Source organism: Dermacentor albipictus, chromosome 6 (genome assembly GCF_038994185.2).
Source record: "Dermacentor albipictus isolate Rhodes 1998 colony chromosome 6, USDA_Dalb.pri_finalv2, whole genome shotgun sequence".
NCBI classification, from domain to species: domain Eukaryota; kingdom Metazoa; phylum Arthropoda; class Arachnida; order Ixodida; family Ixodidae; genus Dermacentor; species Dermacentor albipictus.
Genome location: NC_091826.1, coordinates 111,278,279 through 111,299,340, shown reverse-complemented (window position 1 = coordinate 111,299,340; position 21,062 = coordinate 111,278,279). Strand labels below are relative to the sequence as shown.

The window sequence follows — 21,062 nt, the reverse complement described above, 5'->3', positions numbered from 1 at the left end:
GTTCAGGTGTGCGCCTCGAGCAAGACAGCTCTGAACTTACGTTGTCTCTGACAAAGAATGTTTCTTTCATTCCTTCACTGCACAACCAAAAAATAATCTGACGCTTTGAAGGAGATTTAAAGCTTACACACGCCTTAACATCAGCCCTTCGACCAGAAGGAAAGTCATACACAGGGTGTTTAAGTTAACTTGGGCCAAACTTTAAAAAATATGCAGATGTTTCGTAGCATGACAAAACCAAGGCAATGTTGTTTGCCGTCACTTGTAGATACTCAGGTTATATTTTGCAATCTGTCTAATCAGATAACCTGCCTTAATTAAATAATCAACTTCTCAATCATTTTAATTAGATGAAAAGCGTCAATGAGAAAGTCGTAGAGCAACATGAAAAACTCCTGATACAGCTTTCCGTTGCTCAATACGTGCAACAAGTAAGTGCTTTTCCGAACGTGAAGCAAGCTCGCGAATATACACAAAATTGCCACGCGACTGCCCGCTCGAGGCACTTTGCGTGTATTCACGGGCTTCTTTCATGGGTTCTGGCACCAAAGTTACATCGTAATCCGATTACTTCTGGTTGCTCTTCACCCGCACTTTACAAGCGATGCCCTCGTCTGTTCACGGTTTCGCAATATCAGTATCTTCATCAGCAGAAATAAAGTCATCCCAACCAGTGTGTTTGCCGCCAGCACGAGTCGCCTTTCATGGCGTGCGTCTTGTCCGGCGGCATCTGATAAGATAACACAGGTTTGTCTGTGTTATACACGTCCTGCTCCGTGTAGTTTGCAGTAATGCCTTGATGGCACTCCACCATATGGAACATGGTCACGCAACTGCCATTCTTTCTGCAGGCGCCCTTCAGTGGGCCATCGCCCCTTCACCCAACTGCTTCGTGTGTAGCGAGGTAGCCTGGATGCTTCATTGCCACCTGCTTTTTTAATTGGAATGCTGTCCCTGCCCATCCAACCTGAAGCGGATCATCGACTCATCACTTTGCCTCCATTCATGGCCATGAACGCACTTCCCATCTGGCATCCTGGCTGCACTAACAGTGTGGCCGCCCTGCCCGAGCCACTATACCCCAGCCGCTACTTAGCCCGGAACTGTTTCTAGGCCAGTTGGGGCATGCCACCGTATGGAACATGGTCATGCAAGTGCCGTTCTTTCTGCAGGCCGCCCTTCAGTGGGCTATCGCCGCTTCACCCAACTGCTTCGTGCGTAGCGAGGTAGCCTGTATGTTTCATTGCCACCTGCCATCTCAATCAGAATACCTGCCCGTCCAAACCGAACTGGATCATCGACTCATCACTTTGCCTCCGTTCCTGGCCATGAACGCACTTCCCGTCTGGCAACCTGGCTGCACTATCAGTACGGCCGCCCGTCCCAGCTGCTACTTAGCCCAGAACTGTTTCTCAGCCAGTCAGGGCACGCCACCATATGGAACATGGTCATGCAACTGCCATTCTTTCTGCAGATTAGTTACCTTGCAAACACAAGCTGCTTCCGTTTTAATGACCGTTTTCTAATTGTGGTGTCGTGGCCCCATGAGATCATTGACAGTTGTCACAATCAATTATGCAAGTTGTTGTGCTCCTGTTACATTACTTTTCACGTTGTACCTCTTCTGCTTATACTGGCTGGCGATGTAGAATTGAACCCCGGCCCTGTTACAGGCACTGTTTCTTCACTTGAATCTATTTCCAAAGCACTATCTTGTTTAGAATCTTTCCAAAGCACCGTGCTAAATGAACTCGCACTAATCCGTACTTCGCAAACTAACATTGAAGTTACGATTAGCACACTTTCTGCTTGAGTTCATATCTTAGAAAAAAGACTTGATGAAAATCAATCACAGCACTCACAGCCTTCTTATGGCACAAGTGACTCCGCCGCTAATCTGGGTTGCCAATTAAAAGCGCTGGCGCAAAATGTGATGATGCGGAAAACCTACAAACGCATTCCAACCTGCTGTTCTTGGGAATTCTCGATGCTAACAACGAAAGCTGGGCACAATCAGAAATGCGCGTAACCTCATTCTTATCAGAGAAGCTTAACATTTCCATTGCAATGGCTGATTTAGAGTGTGAACACAGACTAAGTCGCTTCCAGAAAAACAGAAATCATCCCATCATTGTCAAATTCACACATTTTAAAGATAAAACCGCCATTCTTCAAGCAGCTTCCAAACTTAAAGGCACCTCTTTCGCAGTTCATGAGGATTTCTCTACGCATGTGAGCGCAACCTGGAAAAAGTTATATTCGTTTGGTATACGAGGGCCCTTTTTTTTTTCAACCTCAGATAGGCTATAAATAAAAGACAAGTTCATCTAAAACAATAATTTTATTACCAAAAGATTAGTACAGTTACGCTTACTTTTCGACATAATCACCGAAGAGATGAGGCATTTGTCATATCTGTGGACAAGCTTTGCAATACCCTCTTCAAAAAAAGTTGCCGCCAATGAATTCAAGTAGTCCTTGACGTTGGTTTGAAGGTCACCATTGGTTTGAAAGCGCTTCCCACCAAGCCACGTCTTCAGTCCAGGAAAAAGATGAAAGTCACAGGGTGCTAAGTCTGGACTGTATGGCGGATGATCGATAATGTCCCATCCAAAATGTTCGAGAAGCCGTTGAGTTGCTCCAGCAGTGTGCGGATGGGCATTGTCATGGATCAGAACAACTCCAGCGGTCGGCTTTCCTCTTTGTTTGTTCTGAAAGGCTCTACGCAAACGTAATGTTTCACAATAAACAGCTGCAGTGATTGTGGTTCCGGGCTCCATAAACTCCACAAGCAACACACCTTGTTGATCCCAAAACACAGTAGCCATGGTCTTTCTGTTGTTGAAGGTATTTTTGAATTTCTTTGGTTTGTTTGGTGAATTTGAATGCATCCATTGTTGTGATTGTCGTTTTGTTTCCGGTGTGTCGTATTGAATCCAGGTTTCATCCCCAGTCACGATTGATTTCAAAAGGTTGTCTCCTTCATCCTGATAATGCTCAAGGAACTCCAAAGCTGACACCATTCGTCGAGTTTTGTGGCCGTCCGTCAACATTTTTGGGAGCCAACGTGCACAAAGTTTTTTGTAGCGTAACCGTTCAGTAACAATAGAGTACAAAACAGACCATGAAACTTCTGGAAATTCCGTAGATAAAGCAGTAATGGTGAATCTGCGGTTTTCTTTAACCATTCTGTCAACTCGTTGAACCACGTCATCTGAAACGACAGATTTGCGTCCTTGGCCCCCTTCATCATGCACATCATTACGTCCATCTTTAAAATTTCGGCACCATTCACGCACAACACCATCACTCATGAAGTTGTCCCCATACACTCGACTCATTCTTCGATGGATTTCTGCAGCACCATGGCCTTCAGCCTGTAGAAAGCGAATAACACTTCGCAATTCACACTGGGCGGGAGCAACAATAATGGCAGCCATGTTTACGTGGCTGTAGCACAATGCCGACTGACGCCTGAATGTCAACAACGGCGGAGTGTGCAGTGCGAGAGCTGCGCAGTCGCCTACAGCGCATGTCCGCCTTCTGCTGCCCGCGTAGCGTCTGCACGGAGCGATCGGAGGTTGAAAAAAAAAAAAACAGCCCTCGTACAAACGGGCTCCCAATTTAATATTCATTTTGACAGACCCATCATAGAAGGCAAACAGTTTGCCTATGACGCCGAGTCTGATTCAGTCATAGAACTAACAAAGTAGCCATCAACTCTAATTGCAAATCTTCCATTTTCCTACTCTACCCTACCCAGTTATGTGCCGTCAAGGAGCCCCATGTTTCATACGATGAGAGTTACGCTAACTAATGCTCGAAGCTTCATGCCAAAAAAAGAAACACTGGAAACAATCATCATGGATGATGACATTGACATTATTGTTATCACAGAGTCATGGCTAAACTCTGATATTGAGGACCATGAAATTCTGAACAACCAATTGTATACCATTTATAGGCACGATAGGATCGATCGTCGGGGAGGGGGTCTTGGCATTTGTTAAACAATGGCTAGTCTCTTCTCACTTATCTACTGAAGGTCACCACGAGATCCTTTGCCTCAATATAGTACTGCCGACAAGCACTACCATACTGCTTTTTGTTACCGTCACCCTGATTGAGACATTTCGCTTACAAACGAACTTAATTCCATCATATCCAATCAAATCTTTCATTTTCCTCGTGCTAATCTCGTGCTGTGCGGCGAGTTCAATTTTCCGGATATTGACTGGGAAAACTGCATTGCTTCAACCCGCGCATCCAAAGATTTCCTAGAAGCAGTTCTTATGTACAACCTTAGCCAAGTAGTTACCAGACCTGCTCGCAGTACTAACATTCTTGATTTAGTACTTGCTACCAATAATGAACTAATTAATTCTTTACAGTATGTTAAAGGTGTTAGCAATCACAACATTTCGTTTTTTAACATAGCTATAGAGCTTCCTACCCACCAGCCGTCTATTAAATACATCCAAGATTACAATAAAGCAAACTTTCCAGAAATTAACAATCAGCTAGAATCGTTCTTTGTCAACTTCCACAAATCAGTCTCCTCCGGAACAGTTGAGCAAAACTGGTTACTCTATAAACATAAACTTCTGTCTCTTCTTGATGCTCATGTTCCTCTTGCACGTATTCGCAGGGATCCTGGCCGACCCTGGTATTCAAACAACCTTAAAAAACTATCTAGTAAAAAAAAAAAAACAATTTTTCGCGGATTCAAACGAAGCAACAATCCGCAAAAATGGGGAAAATACTTTACGGTATTGCGGGAATAGACAAGTTTGCTGATGCAATCTAAATGCAAATATTTCCACCAGGACCTGTTGAGCATTCTGCGTGGCAACCCTCGCAAATTCTGGAACTCATTATCACTTAAACATACTTCATGTCATAGTATCGCGTTGATCAACTTGGATGGGTCTCCTGTTTCAGTGAATCAGCGTCCCAATGTCATGAACTCTTATTTTTGCTCAGTTTTCACTAATGAACCTCCTACTAATATTCTTATGTTGCCACCTACTCACTATTCAGAAATGCTGGCTGTTACTATAACTACTCAAGGAATCTCCAATTTAATCAATAACCTTACAACTTTCCAGTGCGCCAGGCCCAGATAGCATAATGGCTAAAGCTTTAAAGGGCACCAAATCGCAATCTAGCCGCTCCTTGAAATTGATTTTCACTCAATCTGTTGCCTTTTCCACTATTCCAAATGATTGGAAAATTAGCAGTGTTGTACCTATGCACAAATCCGGTAGTCGTTCCAGTCCATGTAGTTAGCACTCTATTTCCTTAACCTGCATACCTTGTAAAATTCTAGAGCATATATTGTACTCCAGCATTGCATCTCATTTAGACAAGAACTCTTTTTTCTTTCCCAATCAACATCAATTTAGACGAGGCCACTCATGTGAAACACAACTGTTCGAGTTCACCACAGACCTTCACCTCCACCTTGGGTCCCGTTTTCAAACCAATGTTATCTTAACTTTGCAAAGGCGTTTGATCGTGTCGCCCATATACGTCTTACCGTGAAACTTGCTTGTCTTAATATTGACCCACTTGTATTGTCCTGGATTGAATATTTTCTCACAAACCGCTCACAACACACTGACATCGACAACCTCAAGTCGTTAAGTAGTCCAGTCCTGTCAGGTGTACCACAGGGCTCTGTGCTCGGGCCTCATTTGTTTCTCATTTTTATAAATGACCTCCCTAACAGCATTCTTTCATCAATCCTGTTATTCGCTGATGACTGCATCCTGTATCGGCAGATACCCTTCCATAATGACTAACTAATACTCCAGGAAGACCTAAGCAAAATAGCAAATTGCTGCTCTCTTTGGCTCATGTCCCTCAACGTTGCCAAGTGCAAGTATGTACATGTGTGTAACTCACAAGCGGGAAATCATTAACCACCAGTACTCTCTTAATTCCATCGCCCTCACTCAAGTTGAATCTTACCATGATCAAGGCGTTACTATCACTAATCAGCTTACGTGGTCTGCACACATAGCTCAACTTATAAACGACTGTTCTAAATCCCTTGGCCTACTCAAAAGATTGATTTTTCTGTCTCCTGTTCCCGTATGCAAGCTCGCCTATTTAACGTTCATTCGGACTAAACTTGAGTATGCCTCACAAATTTGGAACCCTCACCATACTTACCTTAACAACTCGCTCGAAGCAGTGCAGAATCGTGCAGCACGTTTCATCGCTTCAGACTATGACTGGTATACAAGTGTAAGCGGCACTAAATCATCCCTCAGCATCCCTAGTCTAACACTTCGTAGGAAGATTTCGCAACTTTCCCTTTTCCACTAACTCTATTATAATTTCCCACATCTCAGGAACACTCTTCTACTTCCACCCAACCGCTCTTCTAAACGTCTCTTTAACAACCTAAGTCTACAACGTCTTCATGGTTCCTCTAATGCCTTCAACAACTTTTTCTTGCCTAGTGCTATTGTACTGTGGAATGCACTACCCAATAGCATAGTAAATGAAAGTGATCCAGGTAAATTTAGGCACCTATTGTCATGTTTTTAAACCCTTAACCTACCACTACTATGCTGTTACTCCAACGTCTACCTTTTTTACTGCTCTGTTATACTGCCAGTTGTGTTGCCCTTTCTACTGCCGGTTCGTATTTTACTTTGTCTTGTTTTTAATTTTTCTTGCCCATCATCTACTAGCATGTATACTAAGTTTTGTTTATTCTTGTACAAATAAGTTAACCATGGTATAATAATGACCGTAGTGTTTATTGATGCTATTGCCCCCTCTTCCCCTTATGTACTACCCTGAAAAGGTTCCTCAAGGGACAAGCCTGTGCCTCCTGTGGTGAACCAGAAACTCTGGAACACCTCCTGTTGGCCTGCCCTGCTCACCTGCAGCACTGCGGTCGACTTCTGCAAGAGTTCCACCACCTGGGGCCCCCACGTTCACGACAGGAAGATATCCTCTTCCCCTGTCGTAATCAGCTACCAGCCTTCCTAAGTGTCGTCGAGTACCTCGACTCGTCGGGGCTCTCGGCGAGACTATAGGACATTTCTACAAAGACGGATGGACGAACGGCCATCCCACCACCTCGGGCTTCCTGATCGGCCACTACTTCGCTTCCATCTCTACGACCCTCTACCTTTCTCCCTCCTACCCGCTCTCTCTTTTAACCCCATCCCCTCCACCCTGCTGGCGCTGAGCCGTGCTCCCGCATGGGTTGCAGAAAATAGTGCTAGCCTTTTCTCCTTCCCCTCAAGAACCACTTCTCTAAGGGACAATAAATGATGATGATGGTTTCTTACAAGCCAAGTGGCAACGTCTTGGTCGGTTACCAACGCTTACCAAAGCTGCCTTGTCGACAATCGATTGAAAAACAATCCCATGCCACACTTTCAATCGATGTAGCCAGCCATTGCCTGGGCAGAAGTCAGGAAAATCTAGCAGGAAAGCAATGTTTTTGGCTTCGCCCAGCATCATTGGTCTACTTATTGGAACACTGCGCGACTGTGCGTCAGCAAGCCACTTAAGCAGCACATCCTCTACATCTGCACATGTGGCCTTCCGCAGGCACTTTCTGTTCATCGAGTCGGCGGCAGAGCTGGCGATCTTTTCCTTGTTCTTTAGAATCGTCGAGATGGTTGATTTAAACAAGTTGTACTTCTTTAACTCGCAGTTTTTAGAACCTTGAGACACTTCCTTCAAAATTGCTCGCTTCGTTGTGCGATGTTAAGCGCTTTTTGTTTCATGACTGCTGCAGGCATGGCATTCCCGTCCGCCATCCTGAATTACAACTAGGGCCCGACTAGAACGAAGCGCGAAAGGGAGGAAGCATGAAGACTAGTGTGGAGAGGCCTGCATTGCCCCCCTCTCCCACAGCAATGGCCGGAAAACAAAACTTCTGAACTTCAGCCGGCGCAGTAATGCGCACGTCGAGACAGCGAGGGAGTCGCAAGGAGTGAGGAGAGGGGAGTGGAGTTGCCAGGACAGGCAGGAGGGCAATCTTGGAAGCCAAACGCCGACACTCGTGGGCAGTGTGTGACGGCAGGAAGAAGGTAGAGGGGCATGAAACGGACAGTTCGCCTCTGAGGAGGCTTGGGAAAACAGACCGTGCGTGCAAGGCGGTCGAAGGTCGTCGTTATTTCGCATCGCGGCGAAGGTTTATGCTGTCTGTCCGCTGTAACTGATTGGCAGGGCTCAAAGACGTTCTTTATACGTGCGATTTTATGCTATTCAAATAATGTCTATTTTGATGGTCGCACGGTTCTCATTCGTTTCAAGCGAAAGTTCGTCTTAAGTGCGGCTGTTAAATGCGGGATCGACTGTATTAAGGCAAAGGCTGGCGAGGACAGTTAGTGGGAATTACTGAATTTTCAAAGTTGACATGAGCCAAATACACAATACTTGAGTATAATGGCTAACTAGCTTAGTTTTTTAACATTGACAATGCAACTGCAATGTTCCAACATAACAAATTAACCCAACTTGCTAATAAATGCATGTGCAATTATTGTTCGGTATTCAATTCGATATATGAAGCGTATTTGTTTTTAATTCGTATTCCAAAATGTTTATATTCGCAACCCACTAATTGACATATGTCGCACAGTACTGGAGCTGCTAATATTACTCAGCTACTTCATTACTAATATGGATGAGATAGTTCAAGTGGCTGAGGAGTTCTATAGAGATTTATACAGTACCAGTGACACCCACGACGATAATGGAATAGAAAATAGTCTAGAGGAATCCGAAATCCCACAGGTAACGCCGGAAGAAGTAAAGAAAGCCTTGGGAGATATGCAAGGAGGGAAGGCAGCTGGGGAGGATCACGTAACAGCAGATTTGTTGAAGGATGGTGGGCAGATTGTTCTAGAGAAACTGGCCACCCTGTATACGCAATGCCTCATAACGTCGAGCCTACCGGAATCTTGGAAAAACGCTAACATAATCCTAATAATCCATAAGAAAAGGGACGCCAAAGACTTGAAAAATTATAGACCAATCAGCTTACTGTCCGTTACCTACAAACTATTTACTAAGGTAATCGCAAATAGAATCAGGAACACCTTAGACTTCTGTCAAGCAAAAGACCAGGCAGGATTCCGTAAAGGCTACTCAACAATAGATCATATTCACACTATCAATCAGGTGATAGAGAAATGTGCGGAATATAACCAACCCTTATATATAGCTTTCATTGATTACGAGAAAGCATTTGATTCTGTCGAAACCTCAGCAGTCATGGAGGCATTACGGAATCAGGGTGTAGATGAGCCGTATGTAAAAATACTGAAAGATATCTATAGCGGCTCCACAGCCACCATAGTCCTCCATAAAGAAAGCAACAAAATCCCAATACAGAAAGGCGTCAGGCAGGGAGATACGATCTCTCCAATGCTATTCACAGCGTGTTTACAGGAGGTATTCAGAGACCTGGATTGGGAAGGAATGGGGAGAAAAGTTAATGGAGAATACCTTAGTAACTTCCGATTCGCTGATGATATTGCCTTGCTTAGTAACTCAGGAGACCAACTGCAATGCATGCTCACTGACCTGGAGAGGCAAAGCAGAAGAGTGGGTCTAAAAATTAATCTGCAGAAAACTAAAGTAATGTTTAACAGTCTCGGAAGAAAACAGCAATTTACAATAGGCAGCGAGGCACTGGAAGTCGTAAGGGAATACATCTACTTAGGTCAGGTAATGACTGCGGATCCGGATCATGAGACGGAAATAATCAGAAGAATAAGAATGGGCTGGGGTGCGTTTGGCAAGCATTCTCAGACCATGAACAGCAGGTTGCCATTATCCCTCAAGAGAAAAGTGTATAACAGCTGTGTCTTACCAGTACTCACCTACGGGGCAGAAACCTGGAGGCTTACGAAAAGGGTTCTACTTAAATTAAGGACGACGCAACGAGCTATGGAAAGAAGAATGATAGGTGTAACGTTAAGGGATAAGAAAAGAGCAGATTGGGTGAGGGAACAAACGCGAGTTAATGATATCTTAGTTGAAATCAAGAAAAGGAAATGGGCATGGGCAGGACACGTAATGAGGAGGGAAGATAACCGATGGTCATTAAGAGTTACAGAATGGATTCCAAGAGAAGGGAAGCGTAGCAGAGGGCGGCAGAAAGTTAGGTGGGCGGATGAGATAAAGAAGTTTGCAGGGACGGCATGGCCACAATTAGTACATGACCGGGGTTGTTGGAGAAATATGGGAGAGGCCTTTGCCCTGCAGTGGGCGTAACCAGGCTGATGATGATGACTGGAGCTAAACATGACCCTATACAGATCCCGGCTTTCTGTAAAAACACCAATTCCTGCAACATAGAGAACAGTGATTCAAGGCATAAGCTTAATAGATTCGAAAAGGAATGAACACTCAATACACTATAATTCTAGAACTTCACTGCCCCGTAGGAATTGATGGATTCTTCAACAGCTTGCAAGGCTGCTTCTTGTGGAACACTGCAAGAAAGTTGTTTTGCATCTATGGAAAGGTACTTGACTGGTTGTGCTCTATCGATGAAGTCAAGAACTACTTCTGAGTTGTGAACATGGAAGGGGTCACCCAAAAAAAGCATCGAAAGTTGCTGCTGCAGAAACGTTGCCAGAACATGTTGCCAGGTGTCCCTATCGTGATACAAAATGACTCGTGAAGCCACAATAGCACCCTTTCTGTGGCACTGGGAGAAACAGCTTTTAAATTCATAGGCAAATATTAGATCAAGTCATACTTGTCATTGTTAAAATCAGATGTGCGTAGATTGTTTACATTTTCGTCTTTTATTTCAAGTTTTTTAAATTCACTTTCAGTCACCCTATCGTGGTATATATTTGACATGCACTAGCAAATAATAAACAGTTGAAACACCTGTGTGTCCTGTGTGTCGTTTTTTGTCCATTGTATAACAGTACAGTGCAATAAACAGAACAATGTCAAAAGCTGCTCAATGATTTCGAAGAAACTTAAGCTTGTGACTTTTCAGCCTTTCGTCATACACAGAGGTACAATAGCTGAAATAGATTAAATAGGTAAATTAAATATTCAGAATTGACCAAGTAATGTGATAAATAAAACTGCTTTTTCATTCTGGAGAAGGTTTGCTTACAAAAGTATACCTTCTTGAATCTTCTTCATCGGGCTATTTTTATGTCCAATGCGGGACAAAGGCCTCTCAACAATATCCAATTAGTCCTGTCTTGTGCTAGCTTATTCCAACTTGCCCCTGCAAATTTCCCAATTCTATCGCCCCACCTAATTTTCTCGTCCTCAACTGTGCTTCCATTCTCTTGGCACCCATTCTGTAACTCTAAATGTCCACCAATTATCTACCTGCACACTTCCGCTGATGTTACTGCACACGAGCTGTTGTGTTTGGCTCGCTGAGAGATGAGAGATGTCACAGCATATACATGTATATAGACGTGCTTGACCATATACGTCAGCCCTGAGGAGAAGGGCTAACCTGTGTATACAGTTTGAAATTTCAGCTTTTTCCACGGTGAGTAGCGATTTAAAACTTTGCGGACAAGATCATTAGCGCGCATTGTATGCACGGCGCATATCAGCTCAAAATGGCTAGATCTGGTGAAGGGACTGGTTGAGCTTTGGACAAGCTGAGCTTGTCCAAGCAATGTTTACCCGTATTTCATAGACGAGGAAAGCTCATCCATAGCCCTCAAGAAATTATGAATGGGCTGCAGAAGTTTTACAAATACCGGTTGACAGAAGAAATGCACCAGCTAACCCCAAAAGGCTGTATGAAGCTTGCATCCGTTGGGCTAATGGTAAGCTTTATTGTTACAGCCTGGTACATCCCTGACTCCTAGACGTGCATTTCAAAAGTGCTGCATTTTAAATGCACTTGATGCCATTGAAGAGTGTGCTTTGTACAGCGACAAAGAGCTCAGGGCCGGTATTTTGTAGCGATGCCTTTTTCGATTCTATGCTTTTTCAGGCTTTTCGCGCTTGGCCAGTGGTCAGAGTGACGGTCTGCCCGCATTATCAACAGGATCAGGCGGCCGTGTGTGGTGGATGATAAGAATAGCATAGAAAAAGGCATAAGGCATCGCTACAAAATAGCGGCCCAGAATGACAATGAAAAATAATGAGCCCAGTGATGATGGCAACTGAGCTGGAACAATTCCCTGTGTGGCGCCCGATACTGGTAACAAATGCCATTTGCATTTTGTGGCTCTTTACTGCTTATCTCCTTTATTTTCTGACCTTCCAAAATCTCGGGGGTCAACTTAGAATAAAGGCCACCTTAGATTCAAATAAATACGGTACGTTCAAAACATTCTCAATCAACATTTGAGTACGAGATACATAAATACCTGAAGAAAAGGTTTATTTTCTATCAATATGTGTAAAATAGACCGTCAATAAGGATATGCAATATATAGAGAAGATATTTTGCCAGAACTTTTTTATCAGTAGGCTTATTGCTAAACTAAAGAACACTAAAAGCACACTTCACCCCAAGTCACCTGTGACTTGGTGTGGAACTTGCACAAGCAGCTCTCGACGTGTGAAACAGAAGATCTACCTCAACTGTGTGATACCTGCAGCTACGGATCTTGCATTGGTCTTTTCTCTGACTGTGCTTTCAAAAGAAAGGGAGTCTTACCAAACTTCTATCTCGTCCTATGTTCCTGCTCTAATGCTACAGATTACATTTGGTGCCTATAATCCAGCATTGGCCGAGGATATTTAGCCAAGAACTCTATATTCTAAACTAAAATCATCAGAAAAAAATTGCATTTTTCGTTTGTTACCAGTAGCAAGAGCTTGCCCATAAAAGGGAAATACTTCTAGAACTTTTCATGCAATACACATGGCTGCACGTGGTTGGGCAAACACTGTGACATGTTTGAAACAGGGTGTGAGCAATGCATGCATGCATAGCGGAACCGTGTTTACAAGTCCGCTTTTGCAAGATGCGAGGTTTTACAACCGATTAGTGCAGCCCCATGAAAGCCCTATAGAGACCATGCATCAAAAGCCTCTATTATATGACGCAATATTGCACATGTCTAGTCTCATACAACGACCTTCATACTTGTGCGATGCAACATTCTAGAAGACAGGCAGCACTGTGCTGTACAAAGCAGCCTATACAAATTATTCACTGTTTTCTTTTGACTCCTGACAATATAATACAACATCTTGTTGCATGTAACTAATGGCTGATGGTAATAAAAGATCCTTGGAAAATGTTTATGAAATCAAATACGATTTTTCAATTCAAGCACAAAACCCCAATTTTTTGTGCTGCAGTATTTCAAAATTTGCCATTAAAATAAGAACACTGGTATCGAAGAGAGACTAACCCACACACAAAAAAAAAAGAAACCCAGAAAGAAAGTCACGATAACAAGACATAAGAAACAATGCCAGAAATGGCCCATTTTATAACATCTGGCTCAAAACCTATTTCTTTGTTTGTGATCATTAACAAAGTTGTGTAAGTAGGTACAAAAAGTATGAAATCATTGAAAATATCACTTATTTTTGTGCAATTGCAAAAGTCGCATTTTCCACGTTGTCTCAGTAAAATTTTTTTTCATGTTGAAACAAAGGTGTGCGCTGAAAAAATAAGCTCGGATTCAAAGCGAGAGATTTTTCTAGGCCATATAAAAGTACGCAGGACTCCCCTCCAACAGTCCTCAAGGAGTAATATAGGCTATTCTATCACACTGTCCTATGTCTCATATGAAGCTCAAACCTTGCACAAGAAATCTTATTTTTCCCACTCTCACGGAGCAAAAAAAACAAGAAACTACCCAAACAAGATATTGAGAAAGTAAAGACATAAGTGAAAATAGAAAATTAAACTACACTTCTCTTTAAATTCCATCCGGCTAGCTTTCTGAAGAGCATCTACCCTTAAACAGCAAAGGAGTGCGATTCCAAAAGAACTGCTCACCTCGCTTGTGCATGTAGTAAATGTGAGCTCCCATGGCTGCTTTCCGTCTTGTGACAAAAGGACACAGATTGCAGCTGAACCTCGCGAACTTTCTGCCACATTTGGCGCCACACCTTGCAGGGGGAGACACCCTGCTAGGTTTGATGGGCGTGGCCTGCTCCGTGCTTGCATTGTGTTCACTCTCTTCCTTGGCTGGTCAAGAAACGCAGGGCAAGGGATTAACAACAGTAGCTCATTGGGCCGTCTGGTGACGTGGTGTGATTAAGGAGGATGGCAGGCATATACATGACGTGCAATGTTTTTGTAATTTTATTGAGTACTTCTAAACACAAATTTCTGAAAATATGCAGGTGTATAGTAAGTGCCTTGCTCATTGCGCATACCTAGTTTTATTTAAAGACATCGAGAAGTATTGCAATTGTAAGCTTTCATACCCACTCATTTAAGTATTTTAGTCCAAGGGTATATTAAAATTAAAAATGCAATTGGTGCACTGAGAGTTCTGTGAAATATTGTTCACAAAGTGGGCTTTTGACTGTAGTAAAGGATAACATGCACATTGCAATCCACTCAAAATAAATCTTTTGACACTGATGTCCCCCATGCAAGGGCAATTTGGCAAAGAACGTTTCTGTAGAAAAACATCCATTTAAGGTAACAGTCGTTTTAATTCTGTAGATCTATTAGACAAATTACGCTACAGTCAAACCTTTATATAACACACCTCAATTTAACAAAACTTGCAATGTAACAGCTATTTTCCTTTCCCGCTCTTAGTTCCTTTGAATACATTTTTTTGCAATTTGAATTAATTTTGATATGCTGTTATGAACTTTCAGTTGGAGATAGTTAAGCAAACCTATTGCTAAAAGGGTAACACACTACTGCCTAAAATTTACTCAATTCACATTTCATTTTGTCTAATAGAACTCTCGATGGTCAAAAATGAAAACGAATTCAAGCTACATAGACAAGTTGCGCTCATCCGTAACATCTAAAGTGTACAGATTTGAAGATGTGAACAAAGGAAACATGTACACAAGAGAGAGAACTTTGTTATAAAGCCCATATGTTTATAGGATTTTAAAATTTCTCATGGGATTATGAGACATGGGGCTTATGGGGCATTCTTTTATATAGAAATTGTGACACACCATGCCTGGAGCAGTCAGAAGGCTCAACTTCCATGCAGCCATTCTCCACATATTCGCTGCATTCATCATTCTTGCTGACAATGGGCTCAGCTTTCACTTTCACTGCGTTAACCATACAACGAACCATAAATGTCACTTTGAAAATCTTGCTTAGAAGCACAATACCAAAGCTTTTTACGTGAAGGATTGTTTAACTGTAAATTTAAAATTACTAAAAGCCACAGGCATTGAAATGCGATAGTGCTCTAGCATTAAGATAATGCTGAATGAGGGCTAATAAAATCCAGAATTTTTCACATAAAGATGCAAGGGCCAGGAAAAAAAGAATACGGGAACATTGGGGAAAAAAATATATTTTTTCGTTTTTTTTTGAGCATGCAGAAAGTGAAAGCAACAAGAATTTCCATGTACTGTTAGATTTGTTTTTCTCTGCTGTGCAGCATACAATTCTAGAAGCAACGAAAACAAAAATGCCAGCACAGTCTTCAAGTGTCTGCATATATGTATGCTTCAATTGCATTTCAAAATGTTACGCAGCTTTCAAACGCAAGAAAATTTGGTCCAGGATTGGTGTCTGGGACCCCGCGAAGCATGTGGAAGTGTCAAGCCGGTGGCAAGAACTTTGTACTAATCAGTCGCAGACACCTAAATAGCTTCTAGGGCGCTGCAGATACCTTCGACATTTGCCAGTTGTGAACGAAACTGTTTTTTGTTTGAAAATCCTCATAACAAGCTTTGCAACAGGCTCACAATAAACGTTTGAAAACTCGTCCACATACAAATTTGAAAGTGAAGCAGCCGCGATCAATTCTAATGTAATAGTGTCCAGCGAGAGTGACTCGGACATTGCGCAACTTTTTTTTGTTATCAGATTAGCAACCTTTTACAGACGAGAACAAGGTGTTTATTCCATTGTCATCGCGTCCTCTACATAATTATTGCACATATTTAGGGTAATTGCTTTTTATTGCTGGAATAACAAATATAATCTATTTTCATTGGAGTTTCAATTTTATTCAAAACTTTGTGAACTAAAAAGAAAATTCGCTCTCAGAATTTCCAGAATTTCGCATCCCTATTTCTGCACCTGAATTGTCCATATGAAACTCAATATAACTAATTTTATTATTTTCACAAATGAGAAGAGAACAGATGCACACAGGTAACCCGAACATAGGAAAGCAACTGGCAAAACTGCACTTCCTAGGTCGTATGTGGCTGTGATTGCGTTGATGTGCAACTGATGACTGAGAACTGAGAACTGATGACTTGCTGATTCTGAAACATCAATGCTTTACATCTGTATTTCCGTAAAGCACACACGTGTAGTCAACCACAAAATTTGACGGAACATGATCCGAGAAAAAGCTGAACATCTGCGCAGCCTCACAGAGTATCCTCACAATGTAGCGTAGTATTCGCATTTACAGCCTCTACTAGTATATGTGAACAACAATGTGATGTTCGGTTTTACAGATTACTGTTACAGGCTGCTCGGAAATTGAACATTTTCAGGGATCGCATTGTCTGCATACTTTTGCGGTTGACTGTACATATTTAGAATGTATGTACTAAAATATTTATAACACCACTCAACCATTCAAAATTCACTGCAACTACAAGAATACTTGTAATACTGAAATTGCCTTATTCACTTGCACTAGAAATATTTTACGGAAATTTGTGGCATGTTAATCAGAACTCCAACTTTCTTAAACAATGAAAACTTGAGCCAATGAACATCCACACATGTGGACAAAAAGATGCGAGAACTCCAAGTAAAAGTCAATTTAGAATTTATGTAGCGAATTAGAAGTAAGGAGATTCACAATTTCCTCTTATTAAATAAAGGAGTTGACACTAGTTTCTGTGCCTGTTATGCGAACGCTGCTTTATACTATATATTTATAAAAAATGATGACGACCGTCAAGTTTAGGTGACCCGTATACATGCGGAACAATGCAGAAGTTTCTTTTAAAATGGCACCCATATAATGAAAAAAAAGTAAACACACTTAGCGCCTGCACATGACACACGCAAGGAGTTGATGCACTTGGCAAGCTTCAGCAAGTCTGCACAAGTAGCTGCACTAAAACAGTCACATATGGTGTAACCAAATAACAGAAAAGCACATATAGAACAAGACCGACTGCAAAAAACATCCTCAGCACGATGTGGAAGCTGGAAAACCCAACGAACAAAAACTTCTTGTCTTAAATTTCATCAATACTGTTAAGTAAGCATCCGGTAAAATGACATAAACAACTGATCAACACCAAAACAAGAGGAATTTCAATGCTTCAGGTTTTCTTCTACGCTTTAGAGGCCAGCTTATCACCTTGATAGTGCAAGCTTTTCTACACCAGTATACTATATTACTGATGACGTTTGACATCCTTAAGTTGCATAGCGAACAGCAGGCTTGGATGTCAAGCTCAAAAACTCTAGCCTCCTTGAGAGCATAACGCATGATGTCAAAGTACATAAGTGCTTTAGTATTTCACTCCCATCCCAATACAGCTACACTGGCCAGGATTCAGCACTGCAACTTCTTGCTCAGCAACAAAGCGTAACCACCTGCAGTAAAAAAATGCACAACTCAAGCAAAAGCCAAAATAAGGCACTTAATTTGACACTTCAATTAAGAAAAAGTAAATAGTCAACTTTCATTAACTTGATGTCAGATAATACAATTCATAGTGTTTAACTTACCGACAAGTCACAAGATAGGTCCATAATTAATAAACTTTCATTTGAACTCCCAACTAATTTCAAGTTCTACAGTCCCACTATGGTTCAATGAATGGAAGTGAACTTAAAGCTTATTTGACAATAACTTTGAAGTTGAGTCTAAGAAAATGCATAAATTTTGCTTTTATTAGCCAAATGGTTTCTAGAGGAATTGAAAAGGTGGAGACAGCATCCTGAAAGTAGAAATGACAACCAAGTGGGTGCAATAGGAAGCCATGAAATAAACCAAAATGTGCTATTCTGAATAGACTGCAGAACTGTCCAATTGATACTTCTTCCCATACAATTTTTTGATCAATTAGTCATTTCATGTTAGGCACCCAGCACTCCTAATTAGCTTGTTGATATATATGGGTCAAGTGGTGGAACTGTGTTCTATCACAGGGTATGTTTTTCATTTGCAGAAATTTCTTTTTGAGAAACAAGTAAGGTTTCCTTCTTAGCTTTATGCTTACATGCAGGTTGATGCCAGCTTCTGCCTCTAGAAAAGCTGTCATCGTCTTAATGTTTACATTGCTATATTTTTAAACAAAACTTGTTCTGTTATAGTTTGACAGATAATACTAGCAAGAATGTGAACCACAAAACAACAATTATTAGCCTCCAACATAAAAATGCACATGCTGCATTAGCTACTAAGCTCTCTTCCAATTAGGTATACAATATGAAATGAGGCTTGTGAATAACCTTTTATGCTTTGTGATCACTCTTACAAAAGACAGGTATTGACTGTTTATTTGTTAAATAAACACTGTAACAAAATGAGGATTTGGGTGGACAAGGTGTAGCTCTAAACAAGTTAATTCTGTATTATACTAAACAAATGAGCAGTAAGTTGGGAAGAGAACACAGGGAAGGTCAGACGTGTGGTGAACTTACACTTATCTCCACGAATAATTTATTTAAGTTATTTTAAGTCACATACAAGTCAAGATTTCTAAAACAAAAGAAACTAGCGAAAACAATGAGAGCACCCACATGAGCGCTATATGCCCAATGACTGCAATATACATGGTCAAGATGTCGAACGTCAGCACTCATGAAAAATGGTGGAGCACATTCTCAAATAAGGTCGAACAGTCTCATTATTACTGCAGCCTTGATTATTTTTCATGTCTGCTCTCAAATCTTTCCAATGATACTTGTAGCTTCCGATAAGGTTTAACAATAGGGTTGCATGCTGTGAAAGGTTGGGAGCTCTGAAGAGCAGTTGGGTGCATTGTTGTCATGTTTCTACAGCCTCATTAGAAAATCTTGTTTGCTTGTCCCAGATGATGCCCGCACAAGCATGACAACTATGCCAAGAACTGCTCTTGAAAGTTGTTTTTCTTCTACTGTAAACAGCATGGATGCAAGGTAGCCTTCAAGGAAGGAAGAGTGGACGGCTCATTAAAGTACAAAGAGCAAGGGAAGGAGGGGGGGGGACTCACTGCAGGCTCAATACTGTCAGCCAGCATGTCTCTGCGGGGTATACAAATCCACCAGCACATGGATGTCAACAAACTGTACGTAAAAGCACACTTCAACACTACAGCTCAATTCACTGGGGGTAATGTCTGCAAGCATTTCTCATACATATATTTTCTAAGTGCAAAAAGCTTGAGTTTGAAAAAAAAGACTGAAGAGGAATGGTACAAGACATTAAGAGCAGAGCACCCACGAATACTATATCGCAATTTCACCTTGGACTGGCCCACTTATGCATGCTATAGTCAACTCTACAAAGAAAGCAATGATGGCTGAAATTGTAATTCAGATATTACCAGCACAAAAATTTGAAAGTAACTTATGAACTGAAATATCTGCCAATTACTGTTTTCATTAAAATTCCAATGAAGTCACAAGTTCCTAAGAACTACTCTTGGCCTTGTTGGCAGTTGATGAGCCACATAAAGAGATATTTGCTGAGAAAGGTTTACAAGAATATAAGAAACTTGAAATTATCAGTGGTGGTCGAACAAAGGTTGTCTCGGGTAGCAGCCAACATTTCGTCAAGGACTTCTCTAACAAAGACTAGCCTTCCTGTCAAACAACGGCTACAACCCGAGACATACCTTGTTCAACCACTATAACACAAAAGTAGACACTGTTTCGGAAAGTACAGAAATGTTCAAATTTGCAAGAACATTCATGCGATTCTAGTACTTAAATGTGACATTGTGCAAGTATGAGAGTTGCAAGAGCACTTAAAATATTTTAATCTGGTAATAAAATCGGTGTGTAAATGCTGGACCTAAAAGTAATTGGCGTTACCACACTGCCAAGTTACAGCAAACAATTTCAGACATCGTGCAGCAATAATAAGGGTAGGTATGATGTTGCCACTCATAAAAAAATGAAACACTACTGTGCACAATTCTTCTGGCTACGTGTGTGTGTCACAGCAGCAGTAGTTGCAGGAACAGAGAGTGCCAGTATATCATGACACATCTTTCCTTGGCACAGAAGCTAAGAACTGGTTAATAGAAACAAGTATATAATAGTAAATTAGTTACAGTGCTCTGCCACTAGACAGTATACCTTCTAGTGCTTAGGAGTCTTGTACCTTCCTTAAACAAAAATAAAAATAGGGAAATGTCAATAGTACTCCTCAAATTTAAAATTGAAGCAGCGGTACGTTAATGTCGGTCAGTCAGTTCATCTTGCTAGCAATGTTCGAACAGAGCGTCACACGAGGATGTAGAAACGCTATAACGTTTACAAAATTTTAAGCTTTGGATGTGTTTATATCAAACTAGCCAATATGCTTGACTAACAAACGTGGACTGCGCAACATTCATGTCCACAAGGGATATGGTAGTGACTTGGGTAAATGCTATAAATGTGCATGGCAAGTTGTGTTTAAATTTAAGCAAAAAAAAAAAACGTTCGTTTGTAATGAAAAGATGACAGCTGTAAGTGTGTCAACTGTCATTGAATGATAAGAGATGGCGTATCTTATAGGACATTTTCAGATACATGTACATGCTAGGCTTTCGCAACAATCTGTGTTTCATGTACAGTGTGCAAAGATACCCAGCCATTCAAAATAAATGCTAGTTGCAAAAGTTCAGCGCTCATCCTGTCATCTTCATTTCTTTTGGTTGTCTTCTGCACTGGTAAAACCTGGAAACAAAATTTAACAGCCATCAAAGTCAGTCCATCTCAACAGTTGCAAGTTCAACTTAATCGCACCTAGACTACAAAAACCTAAACAATAACCCTTTAATTGTAC

The 21,062-nt window shown here is 41.4% G+C and overlaps 1 protein-coding gene across 3 annotated transcripts in view; it reads right to left on the bottom strand.

Annotated features, from left to right (window-relative positions):
* The window catches only part of LOC135913305 (gastrula zinc finger protein XlCGF48.2-like), a 104,506-nt gene that overhangs the window by 30,136 nt on the left and 53,308 nt on the right, over window positions 1-21,062 (bottom strand). For all 3 annotated transcript variants that reach the window (XM_065445896.1, XM_070541257.1, XM_065445895.1), the window contains exons 3-4: window positions 15,097-15,198; window positions 13,943-14,134 (exon numbers count right to left, since the gene is read on the bottom strand). In XM_065445896.1, the coding sequence (XP_065301968.1) occupies window positions 13,943-14,134; window positions 15,097-15,198 (294 nt within the window). The remainder of the gene's footprint in view (window positions 1-13,942; window positions 14,135-15,096; window positions 15,199-21,062) is intronic.